A 15,551-nucleotide genomic window follows, 5' to 3' on the forward strand; every position below is an offset into this window, starting at 1 on the left:
GTTCCTGATCTTCAATCCTCTTCAAACACGATGTGACCGCCGTCCTCATTGTTGACATAAACCGGTGCCTCTCCCAGAACCACAACCTCCATATGACCCTGCGGAATACCCCTTTCCAACTGATCGATATCATCCTCCGGATCCCCCTCACCCTTTGTCGCAGACGCAATATGAAACCCCTGATGAACAAGACAAAGGCGGAAGCCGTTTTGCGGACCAAACCGGCCGGTCTGATAGACAAAGAAGAGCATTGATCGTTCAAGCTTGTTTGTCTTTTTGTTACGGTCGCCGTGGTAAAAGATGTGATGTCGTACTGCGCCGGGATGGTTGGAGATTTCGTCTAGGGGGCTGCTGAGGGCGAGTTGGTGGAGGATTGAAGGGGGGAGGGGGGTTTGCGGTGTGACGATGTTGAAACTCATGTTGGAGAGAATTCAAGGGGAGAACTTGAAGATACCTCAAAAGATGTCCCTGACGAAGATGTATACAGCGGATGTGGCGTTTATAAAATAATAGATTAGACGCTGGGATTACGTTGAGGCTGTACTCGGCGGCATGACTCACGCGGGGTGCTTCATCTGCCTGTCAGCCTCGAGACTTGATGTTGCCGCGTAAGATATGGCACCACATAGCGAGGTTCGGTAAGCTATAGAAGTTCATCTGATACAGGAGCAAGTATTCCATCCTAACATCTACCTGCCCTTCAATCACAAGATCCGCCCTAGTATAAGAATCGAGTAAACAGCCAAGAGGAATCACAAAGGAGCTTCAACCTCCTTTTATCAAAAGTTTCCTGCTTGAGCATCACTGCAACATAGAAGAAACTTCCATTTACCTTGCATATTTCTCTCCGAGATGGGAATATTCAACACTCACTCCTATTGTTATCGATCACGTCTCTATGCTGTTAAATAGAAGATGCCAGTTAGCCGTCATGTACCTCACTCACACAATGAAAACCTCCAAGCCTTGCATGATGTCGTCCCCGATGGCAATAAGCATAATCTGCCAAATGACAACTTGGACTTTCTTGCAGTGACAGCGGAGACCAAGAGAGTATGTATAGAGAAAGCAGGCTGTCTAAGCCATCGCTGTATTGATCCATGTCTATAGGGCATGATTCCAGCCCGTGACCTCTATCGAATTCCACGCTCATTACATGTACAAAAATCCAAACTCATAATCCCATCGCATTGCCATGCGTCCTTTTGTACTCCCTTATGCGCCGTTCTTTTCGTCATTGGACCACTTCCATGCATCCTCGATGGCCTTCCAGTACTGTTCTGGGTGCTTTCGCATATGTCCGACGTGACCGCTTCCGTCGAAAAGCTCAGTTCGGACCACGTAGCCTCGCTCCTTGGATTCGGCGACGTAGGCTTCAATGTCCTCGTAGGAAATCAGGTCGTCCTCCTTGCTGTACAGGTACAGTCTCTTGGCCTCCTTTGTCTCAAACGATTCATCGTCAACAACCCTCAGCGCAAAAGCTCCAGCGGGCTCCGTGCCCGTGATCCACTGATACGTGGCGTTGACGAGCAGGACTCCGGCCCAGAGGGCTTGGGTGACGGCGAAAGGCCAGGGGAACCAGTTTGCGGTGCCCAGACTCATGGCGCGGGACCAGTTTCCGAGGGTCCGGCGGGAGAGCCACGGGCTTCCGGGGGTCGAGTCGAGAACGAGGAGCTGATGAGGGAATGCGGAAGAGTTCTTGTCCTGGAAGGCCTTGAGGGTGGTTCCGTAGCTGATGGCGCCCGTGTTGGACATGGCGTGAATCAAAACCGACGATTTTCGATCTCCCAGGAGCTTCTCAAGATTCTCGAGGACGGGAACCATGGCCTCTGTCCGCTGGTCGAGACTGGTAAACATGGCCTTTGAGATGGGGCTCAGAATGATGATCTGCTTCGAGTAGGGGAACAGCACGCGGTAGCCCTCGGCGTACTTGGAGACGTGCTTGGGAAGTCCATCGCCCCAGCCGTAGATGACGACAGCTTCGGGATGATCGGCGGGAGGTTGCTCAGGAAGAGCTTCTCGGACGAGGACCTGGTCGCTCACGGCGGTGAAGCCGGGTAGCATGGGGAGCTTGGGAGACATGGCTGCTGATGTGTAAGAAAGGATGAATGAGGAAGAGGCCAACGCTGGGACTTGCGCTTGTTTATAAAAAACGAATCCTCCTGTAAGGCTGAGTCGCTAGCGTTTTTGATAGACCGTTGGGGATTTCTCGAAAAAGTCCGACGGGGTATTTGACTGATCGGTCGCTCTCCGACCGGGATGACTTCTTCTTTCGGAGGCTTCGGCCGCCCCGGGGATGACGATGGCTGCTAAGCTGCTTCCCACCAAAAAACGTGGCACCCAACGATTTTTAGGGGGAATCCGAGGAGACGAATTAAATAATGCGCCAAGCGCGAGAATGGAGCATTTCTGACCATGTGCCGAGGCAAATGGGTCCTTGTGTTTGGGTGAGACGAATCGTAACGCGGCCTGTTTGTGGCCTCAGCTGAGTGATTGCATGAATTGAGAGTTTGTGTTGATCAATGCCGGCTTATCAATCGAGGCTATTAATCAGTGGCGTACAATCGTCTGTTGGCAGAGTTCATGTCTTCGAATGACCGCCAGCTGGTTGACAATGGATCAATGGATATTTTCGAGCCGTCGCTAGCGCACAGAGCCCCCAATGCGACAATCCTTCAAAATCCTGTTCAGCAAATTCTTGAGCAAAGGCCGGCAACCATTTGAACTCTTTGTGGCTTGCCGTCGGTTGAACGAGCTGAGTAGACAATGCGATAAGGTTGCTTTGCGACGAACAAGGCAGCTTGTGCGGTAAGAGTCCCTTGTTGATCATGGTCGCTGTATGTTGGTATAATGGTATTGCATCGTGAACGTACGTCAAACATCCGCTCACCGAGTATCGTTGTCGGTTGTCGAGGTTGCTGTGTTCCGTGGCAGACTATGTCAAAGACGAGCGTCTGGGAGATGGTCTTTGATGTTCCGTGATGCTTTGTGAGATTAGACTTGAGTGCTCAAACGGGTCCGAGGGAGTGCCGATAAGTATGAATGATGCCTGCGTCTTGGGAAACCAGCTGGACCATGAGACTTATTCCGTGGTCGCTCAAACTAGAGGATATAGTTGAGTACATGATGAGACTTGGGCGCGCCCAGTACATTCAATCATGTCGAGATCAACACCACGTCCCAGGGGAAATTCGTAAGCCAAAGCCCACAACCAACATCTTCAGGCAACTTGGAACGTCTGCTCGCTCCATCCATAGGTTCTCTTCAATCTGAGTGCTAGGATCAAAAGTCTAACGCCCTTGACCTGTCCATTGTGTGGACGATGTATGGTCAATGGCCTACGAATCGCCATCGATTCGGGCGGCCGAAACGTGTAGACGGAGCTGTATTTCCCAAAGACAGAGAAACCTACATCTGCCATTGCTGCCTCGAATGACGCCCAGATGACTGAGCCCCGGGCTTGTGACTTTCGGAAAATCTTCATAAAGACATCTATAGTCGACTCGCTCCCACCAGGATCTGCGACATCTGCGCAGGCTCCTGCGCTTCTTCCGCGGGCGGGTTCATAGCTACATTGGAAGCAGAAGGTTGGGCGGGCCGTGTCTTTTCCTTTCTCCTTTGGCTTTCCACCCGCTCCTTCTGGGGCTCTTGCATGGCTAGCACCGGGATCTGCTCACCATTGCTGTCCTGCTTTGTTCGTGCTTTAGCTTGCTCGCATTGATCCTCAAGATCAGCGATGCACTCCTCGATTAAAGCTTGGTAGAGGCATTCCAGCGTTGTGCCAGCCCTGTCGTCAATGTACGCTTCCATCGTGGCGAGGGCTTCATAAGCCATTCCAGGCTCGAGAAGGTTGTCGATGGGGGCAGCATAGTCGCGCAAGTCAATATCCATCTTGATCGGTGCGAGCTCAGCCTCGAGCTCCTGGCTCTTCGTGACGAATGTCCGGCCCTTTTTGCGAGAAGCCGTGGGGAGGGAGGTCGAGGAGCTAAGGTCTTGGACAAACCCAGTGATCAGAGCCAAATCAACCAGAGACTCGGCTTCTCGTTCAACCAGTCGCTCGCGCTCCGAAGGATGAGAAGCGTAAAGTTCGCCTAGTTTCTTCAACCACTCTGCGGCCTTTGTAGCGGTGGTTTCAGATTGGCACAGTCGCAGGAGGTAGTGACATTGAGGGTCGCTCCTGGTCAACTCCTCTGCATTGACCTTCATGTGGAGGCGTGCGTTACCAGCTTTGTCGAACAGGTTGGCCATGCGCCTGAAGCGCTTTGAGCCGCTCCCCGTCGCAAAGTGCCGCTTGAATCGAGATTGCGTTTGGGAGTATGTTTGATCAAGCACGTTTGACACTTCTTGGAGGATGATGCCTTTACATATCTTGTCGACACCAAGGTCAAGCAACTCCAAGCACCGGGTAATGTACGCCCAGGTAGCCCCAGCCCGAATCCCATCATGGATTACGTCGAAGAAAGCGGCGCTGATGAACTTGTCAGTGTGCGTCGGCAACACACGTCCCTTCTCATCCGGGACAAGGTCCGGGCGACTAAAGAATGCAGCGGTGACGGCATGGGCAAGCATGATAGACCTGGTGCGGAGGAGGTCGACACGTTCCTCCAGAGCCGACATTTGGTCGCGAGCGCTGGCCACGAGGTCTCTGAGCTCAATCTTGCCTATGGTGTCTCGAACAGATAGGTTAGAAAAGGCATCTGTTAGTCCATCTCCCTCGTCGTTCTTGAACGACTGCTGTTGATCCTTTGTGTATGAGCCCATTCTTAGGACGTCTTCGACCATGATATTTAAGCATTGGAGTATGGTCATCTGCCGTTCAAGAACCAATTGGCCAAAGGACTGCGGCACGCAGACATTGGCCCGCACTGCGGGCGCAAATACAGCCAATGACTTCTCTTTCTCGTGCGAAAGCTTGACAGATACTCCGTACTTTTCGTCAATGAAGAAGGTGTAGCAGTCTTCGAAGGAGTCGGCGTGGCGCAGGTATGTTCTATCCATCAGGTTTACCATGTGGTGGTAGTCACCAAGTCCACCGTTGAGCCCGCAGTACTGCTGGACCAGGGTGGTCGTCGCTCTGTGTTTGAGAAGTTCGAGGAAGAAGTCGGAACCGGGCTCTGAGATGTGGCGAAGATTCCATTCTGGTATGAATTTGTAAACAGCGCCTAGGCTGACATCCAATGGGTGCTTCAGCACTTCGCCGTCTGCTGCTCCAGCTTGCAGGCAATGTTCCCTTTGGCTTTTCGAAAGCAACCTCCAAATCTCGCCCACTCTCGCACCGTGGACCTTGTACTTTCGCACAAGGTCTTGGTGGAGGTCTCCAAGTGTCTCCGGGTGTGAAAGCGTCATGTTGATCTCGGACAGGGGTTCGGTTAGCGCAAGACCAGAGCGCGACTTTGGCTGCCAATAATGGCGATTGATTCCTTGATTGAGATGAAAAGGAGATTCTGAATGGAGACAATTTCTCGTCAGGGAGAAAGCTTGGGATCTGAACACGTCACGTGCCTGGTTGTTGAGGTAGGTATATGTTAATGTGGAGGACGCGACTCCCATCTCTGCAGTAACAGGCCTTAGTCAGCCATGGAGGCTTTCCAGGAGGTCGAGTCTCAAGTGTGAAGAGTTACGGATGGCTCAATTGAGTATGCCGCAGGGAAAAGGCATAAAAACCGAATCACACGAGCAGGAGAACACACTACGCAGCACTAGTTCATCGCATTCCAATCAATCCAGGGCGGGTGCATAAGGGGCCGATCGGTTACCAGGTCCTTGGGACGGACCCCAGAACCGGTCAGCCAAGCGGAGTCCACGTGACCGTTCTGGCTGCAACCAACACCTCAAGCATCAATCCTTTGGGTTATCCATCTAAGTTAAAGAGAGAAAAGCTCCATCAAGTTCTGTTCATCCCACAAGAGCCAATACTTGTCCCCAGCCAACTGGCGATCACAGACAGAAGATGGACTGACAAATGGGTCTCAGACCCCTGAAAATATCGCGTCTTCATTCCGGCGAATAGCGGGGTAATTAATTTAGGTCCTGATGCCAATGAGCAATCGGTCTATCAGGGATTATAGCTTGAGATATTGTAACGCATAAAATTAGTGTACCTACCGTCTTGTACTAAAACCCCGTTAAGCTTAATACCATACCTCCTCTCACTGCCTTCCCCCGTAGCTATTGAAGTCATCGTGATGTAGATTCTTGAGCTATAGTGATATCGCCTTTTGATACTTAAAATGAGGCTCTCGAGACGCTAGGATTGCTAAGATGCTTCTGCGTTCTTAGCTCCTACTGCGAAATTTAGTGGCATGCATAGAATCGCTAGCTAAAGCATCCACGGTGCTATCTAGCTAGCCGTTAAGGTCTATATTAGCTATAGGCGAGGAATTTAAAAGATAAGGGGATTACTAATATAAAAATAATATTAGTAACCTAAAGAATTTAATAAGTTAGTATTAGTTAGAGGACTAAGAGATATATTTTCTTAAGAGATTATTAAAAGCTTATTACTAAGAAAAGCTAAAAATAAAAAATAGATTTACTTATAAGTTATTATTTAAGATATTTATCCCTAGCTTTTAAAAAAGGTAGCTAGATACCTAGTAGGCGCTAAAAATAATAATAATAAAGATTATATAAATTAAGACTTTTTAATATGCTTTTAAAGATATAAAATATTATTTTAAATTATATTATAAATATAAGTTTAATTTATTATTAATAAGTAAGAATAATAAAAATCTCTACCTTAAGAGATATAGTTCTTTAAGGAGTAAGATTATTATAAATAGTTTACTTATTTCTAATAATATTAATTTTAAGGAATATAATAAGATCTTCTTAGATAATAAGCCCACTAAGAAGCAGATTTACCTACCTAGAGATAGCGCTTATTAGTAAGGAAAAGCGCGAGGCAGGGCAGCGCGGATAGAGATAGTAGAGGAAGTAGTGGCTACTTATGATGCGATAGAGGAAGAAGCAGCGGATAAAGCTAAAGCTAAGGAATAAGCGGCGCCGAGAGACGACTATGCCTTCCTTATATTATTATAGGATATATAGAATAGTTAGTAATCTCTCCCTATATCGCGGGATTACTCTTATGAGGCGGGAAACTTACCTAGTCGCCGCTTAGCGGTCTTATTGCCTCCGCAGCCTTGCTAACGCGCTTAGAATTACTCTAGCTCTCGTCCTATAAGTAATATACCGCTAAATAACCCTTTTATTAATTATTATAAGAAGAGGAAGTATAATAATTATAAGGATCTCGGCGGTATACCCTAGGGGGAAATAAAAGAGATTTTAATATATTAGGAGACCTAGAGGACTTATAATATGGTTTCTTATGCCTGCCTAGTTAGCTTATAGGATATTAAGAAGGCTATTACTAATTATAAGGAGGTTATAAAGGAGAAAAAGCTCTTACTAATAATCTAAGTAATTTATTAGTTCTAGGAAGATCTAGGCAATGCTATGGTATAGAATGCGTTAGGTTTAGTTACTACGAAGGAGGCTTAGATTACGAGGAAAATTAAGCCCATAGCTAAGCCTCGTAAGTAGGCTTATAATAGTTAGTAGTATTAATATTAACCTATATAATTAGATTAGCTTAAAAGCTGCTTTTTATATATAAATTATAGTATTTTTTAATGCCTCTATACTGGCCTTAATATCTTTATTATAGCCCTTAATAACGGGCCTCGTTTTTTTTCTGCCGCCCCCGCATTCATAGTTGCAATTCCTTCCTTCTTACTCTCTGGCTTTATTAACTTTATTATTAATATTATTAATGCCCTTACGCTCTCGCTGCCTTTTAATATATTCTTTAAAGCTATATTAAGTCTATATCTACGCCGTAATATACTCTTATATATGCCTGCTAGCTTAGAAAGGTATAATAGAGTCGGTATAAGCTCTGGCCGCCTCTATAATATTACTTTCTTCTTCTATAAGCGTTTCTTTAAGTAGCTTCCTCTCCTTAGTAGGTTCTTTCCCTTTGTTTAAGATAAAGTTATATATGCCCGCCGTGGCATATATAATAAGCTGCTAACTATTAAAATCATACTTAGGAGGGCACTTATATAAGATTATAAATTTCCTCTTTTATATACTGTAAAAGACTGAAAAATAGAGGAAATATAGTCTTTAAAGACTATAGGGTAGGTAATAGAGATAGGAGGTGAATAGGCAGTGGAATCAGTCCTTATATAAAGCTAATTAGCTAGGTAAGGAATTATAAAGTAATAAGAGTGGGGCAAATAGAAGATAGGGTTAAAATAGAGAAGACCAGCTTCTAATTAGTGTTCTTATTGTTTGAATTGATTGAAGATCTTAGGAGTTATTTCTAAGAGAGGGTTTATAGCTTATATAGTAAATGGCTCGGAATCTATTAGCCCGATTCAGATAGAAGTTATACCATCGGATAGCCCTAATTCCGGGCTTTAAAACCCTATTAGTTTTACTAGTAACGGATGACTAGAAGCCGAGTTATAGCATAATAGAAGTTAAAACCTATCGGGTTTTAAACTAGGATATTTAAAACCGGATAGGAAATACCCTATAGAAGGAGACAGGTTTAATGGCGTTATCGGGCTTATAATAAAGCCCTAAGTCCGAGATTACATAACCTTCCTAAAAGGGTAATAAAATCCTAGGCTTATATCCTATAAGCTTATTTTTCTAGAATTTTATTTATAAAAGACCTTCTTATAAATAAGGTATTTTATATATACTAAAAGCCCGCTTAATTACTTACCATAGCTTAGCGTAGCTATAATTAAATACCTCCTCTTTATAGTCTAGTAGCATTCCTTAGTCTTAGAAGTCTTTGAGGTAATATATATGCCCTATAAATAGCATTAAGATATTATATCTTAAAGGAAATCCTATATTAGTAAGGTAGAAGCGCCCGCGAGGCAGTATAAGCTTCTATAGGTCTACCTATATAAGGGCGATCTAAAGTAATACGGAGTTATAAGTTAAGCCTTTTATACCTGCGAGTATATATATAAACTAGCCCTTAAGGTTAACTACGGCGAGTATATTTTAAGAGACTTAGCTCTTCCTTAACTATTACCTTCCTTACTACTTAAGGGCAATAAAGGTATATATATAAGTCCTATTTATTGCCCCTATAGCACTATTAAACTATATAGAATCGCTATCTAATTCCATATTAGGAGAGAGCTCCCTTATTATTAGCTATATTACGAAGTGGTTATATAGCTAAAGCAGCGGTCTAATAATCTCGTGGAATACCCTTAAGACTATGCTTTGGTTAATAAAGAAGATACCTGCTATATTCCTCTATATAGCGCTAAAGGTAAAGATCTAGAGGATAATTAATATCTTTTGCTCTAGATATATCTCCTAATTATCGCCGGCGATGGTATTATTTTAAAGCCACTCATAGAGGGCAAAAAATATAGCCTTTAGCATATAAAATAAGTCACTAAAGACTAGCTCTAATGCCTTAAATACCTACTTAAAATGCGCTCTCGCGAGCTATAGGTTAATAGTTTAATATATGCCCTATATAATAGGATTACTATAATCTCTTAGGTAAGGCGCCTTTTTATTTTACTCATTAAAGATAATAAGTATCCTAAATAGTCTCTCTTAATCTATGCTAATATTATCCTCGATTAGAAGCTTTACGAGAAACTCTTCCTCTATATACTTAGTATTATCTAGGCGCTCCTCGGTAGCATATAGGTATATCCTCGTATGCCTCCTCGCGCCCGCAGCGTTATCTAAGAATATCTCGGTATTATTAATATTATTAGATAGCGAGAGGGCGTTATCTAATAGCCCATAGAGGTTAGGTTTATCTATCTTCGTTGATATATATCTATGAATAGCTTTATATTGGTCTGTGGTTAGCTCACGTTAATCTATAGTTATTACCTTCCTGCGTCAGTTAGGGAAAGCGGCAGAAAGCTATTAAGATTGCTTTATACGGCAAAGAAGGCGAGCTCTGGCGCTCTGGGCTAGCGTGATATATGTGGCGATGTTTATTTTCCCCACGTATGCAATTTGGATAGCTTACACTCACACACATAGCGCCTATAGCTGATAATTTGAGCTAAGCGTGTCTTGGCATTCATCTAGGCGGAAATTAGATGTCCCAGTCATCCTCAGATGTACGATTGGCATCAGGGCCTTAGCTGGCTCCCGCGATGCCTCTCCCTCCCGTCTTCAAAGAACGCTTCCCAGGGCACTAGAGCCAGCCAAATCCCCACATCGTCACACCCGAGCTGTCTGTTGCCGAGTCTTGAAAACCGTCATGTCTAGCCCCAAGTCCGATCAAGACTCTCCAAGGTCACCTTCGAAGTCGTCGCCGAAGTCCCCGAAGTCGCCAGCCGAGGTGGTCCAATCGTCGTCCCCTGGTGATACCACGTCCCACCCGACAAACACGCAGATCCCCTTTGTACGTTGCCTCGACCCCAACTTTGACAGACCGGGGTGTTAATTAGGGTCGATCGGACAGAACCAGGATGATGCTGGAGAGGATTCCGCTTATGAGGATGATGGAAGGCGAGTTGGGCTTGCTCGTGGCGCGCACCGTTGGCTAACGTTTTGCTAGCATTGTGTCGTCAACCGCGTCTCTTTCGGAAAGCATCTTTGACTACCGCAACCTTCACGGGCGAACGTTTCAGAACTCGAAAACGACCGAATATTGGGGTCCCAACGATGATAGACAAAATAATGGCCTCGACATAGCGCACCATTTCATGGTGATGCTCAAGAACGACCGCCTGTTTGACGCGCCCGTCACTCACATGTCCAAGGTCCTCGACGTGGGCACCGGTACCGGCATCTGGGCTATCGACATGGCAGACGCGTACCCAGAGACCGAGATTATTGGCACCGACATCAGCGCCATCCAGCCCAACTGGGTGCCCCCAAACTGCGCTTTCCACATCGAAGACGCCCAGCTCGAATGGACGTTCCGCCCCGAGAGCTTCGACTTCATCCACATTCGCGCCCTCTACGGCAGCATCAGCGACTGGGGTGAACTCTATCGCCAGGCGTACGCGGCACTGGCGCCCGGTGGATGGATCGAGAATATGGAGATTAACATCCACATGTACAGCGATCTGCCCGAGATCAGGGACGACCCCGACCACATCTTTAAGCGCTGGGCCAAGGTATTCTGGGACGCTACGGACAAAATGAACAGAACGCTGCGCATCGCCATGGACGGCACCATGCGCAAGCTCATCGTCGGAGCCGGCTTCGAAAATGTTGTGGAGAAGACGTACCAAGTGCCATGCGGCGCTTGGAGCAGCGACCCAAAGATGAAGCGGATTGGGGCGTACAACCTGGCGTTTATGGACGAAAGCTTGGAGGGTTTCGCCTTGTTTATTTTGCGGGAGATAATGGGGTGGGAATACGACGAGGTGCAGATGTTTGTCATGGAGATGCGCCGGGCCATACGCGACACCAAGATTCGGCCGTATTACCTCGTGTAAGTGATGCTTTGAGCTCGTTCCTCGCTTCTTAGCTTACCCACTCCGCAGGACCAATGTTTACGGACAGAAGCCCGGGACAGCCAAGTAGTCCTTTCTCCTCTGCCCTCTTAGCGGCCTCGGAGGTATGCCCACTGTATGGGCTAGGTCTACACTACCATTCGTCTCCAAGCGTTGATTTATGATGATACTTACTTTGATTGGCTCTGGTTTTGGATATGAACGGCCCCAGACAGAATGATTTCACCCATATTGAGTATATATGTAGATTGGGGATGATATTACGGGAATGTTGATGCCCTCCTTTCACCTGAAACGATAAGAAGGAATAAACGTCATGGCAAACTGGGACTGGCGTGATCAACTTGAAGTAATACTCCGAGCGCTTGACGGTACACATATTCGGGGGCATCGATAACATAAGTAGAGTTCCATCTCAATCATTATACAATCTTGGATCCTGATAAGAATAGCCTGAATCCCTCTCTCACTAGGCTTTCACTAGGCTTTGGACATGTCGGTTCGATCCATTGCCTGCACCCACATGTCGGATATGGTAAACAGACCGAGCGAGTTTCGAGCATCCCACGGCTTCGTTGGGTTCACCAGAGCCAGATCAAAATGACGCATTAACTATTTTCAAAGTTAGATGTTAACAACAAGAAACTTTCTCTCTTTCTTACCTCAAATATAGTCTTTCCAAGCTCGAGATGGGCCACTGGCTTGCCCAGGCACTGGAACTTGCCGTGTCCAAAGACGAGCTCACTTGTGCGGATCATGGCGGCTAGCTTTTCGGGGTCTGCGTTCAACCAGCGTTCGGGTCTAAAGACTTTTGAGTCTTTGCCGTAGATTTCTTCGCTGTGGTGGATGCCATGTCCTGAGTATCCAATAGAGACACCCCCTGGTAGGAAGATGCTTTCGCCGTTGACAGTTAAAGTGTCGCCGTTGGGCGGTGTGTCACGAGAGAAGATGTTGACTGCTGGGGGCCACATTCGTAAAGCTTCGCGGATGACAGCTTGGAGATACGGCAGCTGTTTGGACTCGGAGAGTGGAATGATACCCTCGCCAACTTGACCAGACTGGACTGCGCTGTCGACTTCCTTCTGTAGCTTTGAGTATATGCGCGAGTTCGTCATGATGTAGAGGAGAGCTCCACGGATGCCCGTGGACGTGGTATCAGCACCGGCAACGAGCTGTTCAAGAGCTTCTGAGCGTAACTCGGCGCCTGATAGGCCGTGACGGATGAAGGATGCCAGCATATCAGAGCGTTTATCAGTGGGGTTCGCAGCACGCTCGTCAACACAGCGGAAGCAAGCGTTCATCATCTTTCCAAATCCTGTGTTATCCTTTGGAGAGGGCGCAATGTAGGCGCCGATGATGGGAGCATGAGCAAGCCAGCTAATGCCCAGCGCAAGAGCAACGTTTCCGGCTGCGAGACCTTCTTCGCTTGACTGGAGATATCCGTCAACGTCAGAGTCGCTGCGCAGCATGCCGAATTCTTTGCCGAAGCTGATGCTGCTTATGGCGTCGAGGGTCAAGTACTGGATCTTTTGGGCAAGGTCTACAGGGACGATGAGGTCTTGAGTTGAGAGGTACTTGGAGCGGATGAGGTCGATTAGCTCCTGAACGCGGAGGTCGATGGACTTTTCGAGTTCCAAATTCTCCCGCCCAGAGTACTAGCGATGTTAGTCGGCGCTGGATGAGTAGCCACGAAAATTAACATACCCCAGGGGCCATCTGTTTTCTTCGCTGGTCATGCTTGTCGTTGTCGGTCTGACTAAAGACGTTGTCTTTTCGATATTCGATACGACAAGCGTTATAGTACCAGTCAGACCGTTTGTAGCCGGGCTTGTTGTTGACATGCATCCAGACCTCGGGAGACGAAGTGACGAGGACAGTGGGCGCAACTCTCGCGATAGGGCCTGGAAGTGTGAGTGAGTTTCATCACATCAAGAAACAAGGCTTAGCAAGCCAAGGAAGAAATATCTCACCGTACTTGTGATTCGCCTCTTCATACCATTCATGGCAACGGTTTTGAAGCATGGCCTTGCTATGGGGCCAATCGGTGAAGCCAGTCCATCTCGGGCCACCGAACTGCTTGAGTTTATTGTAGATGACCAACTTTCGGACAATGAAGAGACCCAAGCAGCCCAACAAAAGTGGCACTAAGTTGTCTAAAAGGACTGCTACCACGGCCATTGTGGCGAGCTGCGATGAGGACTCGAAATTGCAAAGATGCAGAGGAGTGGATGCAGCGACGATCGCAGAGGAGAGATGAGTGTCTGCCCCTGGAGCAGGCTGGCCACCAGAAGCACGACGGTGACCCAAGAGGAGAAGTGGATGGAAGAAGGATTGGATTCTTCAACGACCGCGCAATGATAGAACCTTCAGCGGGCCGGCCCGTCTGATGTGGGGGATGAGCGGAATCAAGGTGGATAAATAGCCGAGATGAGGAGGGGAACTTTCAGTTCGTGCTACTGCACTGCGCCTCCGTGGCATCGATAGCACATGCGAGATATGGAATAGGCGGAGCAGGGATAATCTGCTTCTCCGTTAAATGCTTAGTTTCACGCGAGGGTAATTGGCTCCTTGGGGTTGCTAGTCTGCTTTCTTGTGCGTGGCTGGCGTCTTGACTTGGCTAGATCATCCCGAGGACTTGCTTGACCGGTTTTATACGACCTTGCTTGTGACTGGTGGTCGATCTCATGACGAACCGTTTTTCTTCGATCGGAGCCATGTCCAACATCAATCGTCCGATCGTCACATCTTGAGCGTGTCACGACAGAGGTTACAGTCTCGCGACATTCATGGCGGGGTATAATGAAGCTTTTACTAATTTCGCCGGTCCTCCGGGTTTTAAGTTATGCCTGAACTGTACTAGCCTCAATGCCATGCTTGAGCAGCTCTTTTGTTTTGGAGATGCATGACCGAGGTAGCAAGTCCACGTAGCTCTGCTCATGGTTGTTCACATTTGTGAGGCCATAGAAGATGGAGACCAACTCTTGTAGACATTGATGAAAAGACTGGTGCTTGGAAAAATTGTCGTAGAGAAATTCGGCGCAGATGAATAATGGGATGGGCATTAATGGGTGAATCTGGATATGGATGTTGGTAGGGGCCCAGACGTGACGTTTTGGAGTGGCTTACCTTGGAGAAATGTAATTCGCTCATGGCTTTTGCGAGGCTGACGATGTTTCTAATGGCAGCTACAGCGCGACTCTGGATCTCGAGATACTCAGAATTAGAATTTTTCAAGGTCGAGGAGTTGGCCGTGGACTCGGTGATGCCCTTGCAATGGTACACGACTGTGGTCTGGCCGAGAATGTTGGCAAACAACAGGAGGGGATTATGTGCCTCGGTGGGTGATGGATACCGGTCGGATAATGCTTCAAGTCTGGCTGTGAGAATATCATCTAGCCATTGGCGTTGCTGCTCCCATTCTGAGCCCAGACCTCCGTAAGCTTTTGATACTTTGTCCTGGTGATCATGCATCAGACTGCGACCGCAGATGGTGGCTAGGATGAGACATTCGTTGAATGGTGAAGATGCGCTCATACTAGACTCGGTCATTGCTTCTGATAAGAAACTGCCGAGTGCGAATTGCCCGCGCTGGAACTTGCTTTCTGGGGCCGGTAGACGAGTGCAGACCTAAAAGACTGTCAGCTCACCAGCTTCTCATAGAAAGGTGCACCTACCACATGCTCGTTCAAAGTAACAGGCCAGTCGTTCCGCACACTGAAGAGGTGATCAAGGAAGTAAGCCATCCAGAAGACACGTCGTTTTTCCTCAGTCTGAATGAATGTGTCACTTTCTGGTGGGGGAGTGAGGTTATTCTTGGCCGGCATGTCAAGCTCATGAAAACGAAAGGCTTGAACTAAGCGAAAGGCTCGACCAGCGCTCATCCATGCTTGTTGGTGATATGTACGCATCGACTCGTATATAGCAATCAGCACCCATGCTTGTACGAGCTCTGTGTCGTGACTATGGGGGTCTTTGCTCTCCAGGCTGAGAGACTCCAACACCTGCTTAGCAGTTTGGTAAAGTGATCCCGTCAGATGGGTAAATTGGGTCGCGAGAAGAGATGCTAGT

General features: G+C 47.3%; 5 protein-coding genes across 5 annotated transcripts; 1 reads left to right on the forward strand and 4 right to left on the reverse strand.

Annotated features, from left to right (window-relative positions):
* Window positions 1-11: 11 nt before the first annotated feature.
* LRP88_09225 (uncharacterized protein) lies at window positions 12-419 on the reverse strand (the record flags this gene model as incomplete). The annotated part of the gene is made up of 1 exon (XM_083245715.1): window positions 12-419. The coding sequence occupies one exon, from the start codon at window positions 417-419 to the stop codon at window positions 12-14; it is 408 nt and encodes a 135-aa protein (XP_083100209.1).
* A 796-nt stretch (window positions 420-1,215) lies between these two features.
* Window positions 1,216-2,082, reverse strand: LRP88_09226 (TMEM53 family protein; the record flags this gene model as incomplete). The annotated part of the gene is made up of 1 exon (XM_083245716.1): window positions 1,216-2,082. One exon carries the CDS (start codon window positions 2,080-2,082, stop codon window positions 1,216-1,218), a length of 867 nt encoding a protein of 288 aa, XP_083100210.1.
* Window positions 2,083-3,492: 1,410 nt separating this feature from the next.
* Window positions 3,493-5,346, reverse strand: LRP88_09227 (uncharacterized protein; the record flags this gene model as incomplete). The annotated part of the gene is made up of 1 exon (XM_083245717.1): window positions 3,493-5,346. The coding sequence occupies one exon, from the start codon at window positions 5,344-5,346 to the stop codon at window positions 3,493-3,495; it is 1,854 nt and encodes a 617-aa protein (XP_083100211.1).
* A 5,384-nt stretch (window positions 5,347-10,730) lies between these two features.
* On the forward strand, window positions 10,731-11,553 carry LRP88_09228 (putative SAM dependent methyltransferase; the record flags this gene model as incomplete). Its single annotated transcript, XM_083245718.1, has 2 exons — window positions 10,731-11,461; window positions 11,514-11,553. 2 exons carry the CDS (start codon window positions 10,731-10,733, stop codon window positions 11,551-11,553), a joined length of 771 nt encoding a protein of 256 aa, XP_083100212.1.
* A 410-nt stretch (window positions 11,554-11,963) lies between these two features.
* LRP88_09229 (cytochrome P450) lies at window positions 11,964-13,661 on the reverse strand (the record flags this gene model as incomplete). Its single annotated transcript, XM_083245719.1, has 4 exons — window positions 11,964-12,095; window positions 12,146-13,138; window positions 13,188-13,384; window positions 13,454-13,661. 4 exons carry the CDS (start codon window positions 13,659-13,661, stop codon window positions 11,964-11,966), a joined length of 1,530 nt encoding a protein of 509 aa, XP_083100213.1.
* Window positions 13,662-15,551: the final 1,890 nt, after the last annotated feature.

The sequence above is a fragment of the Fusarium phalaenopsidis genome (assembly GCF_050370095.1).
Source record: "Fusarium phalaenopsidis strain FUZ10S chromosome Unknown contig_32302, whole genome shotgun sequence".
NCBI lineage: Eukaryota > Fungi > Ascomycota > Sordariomycetes > Hypocreales > Nectriaceae > Fusarium > Fusarium phalaenopsidis.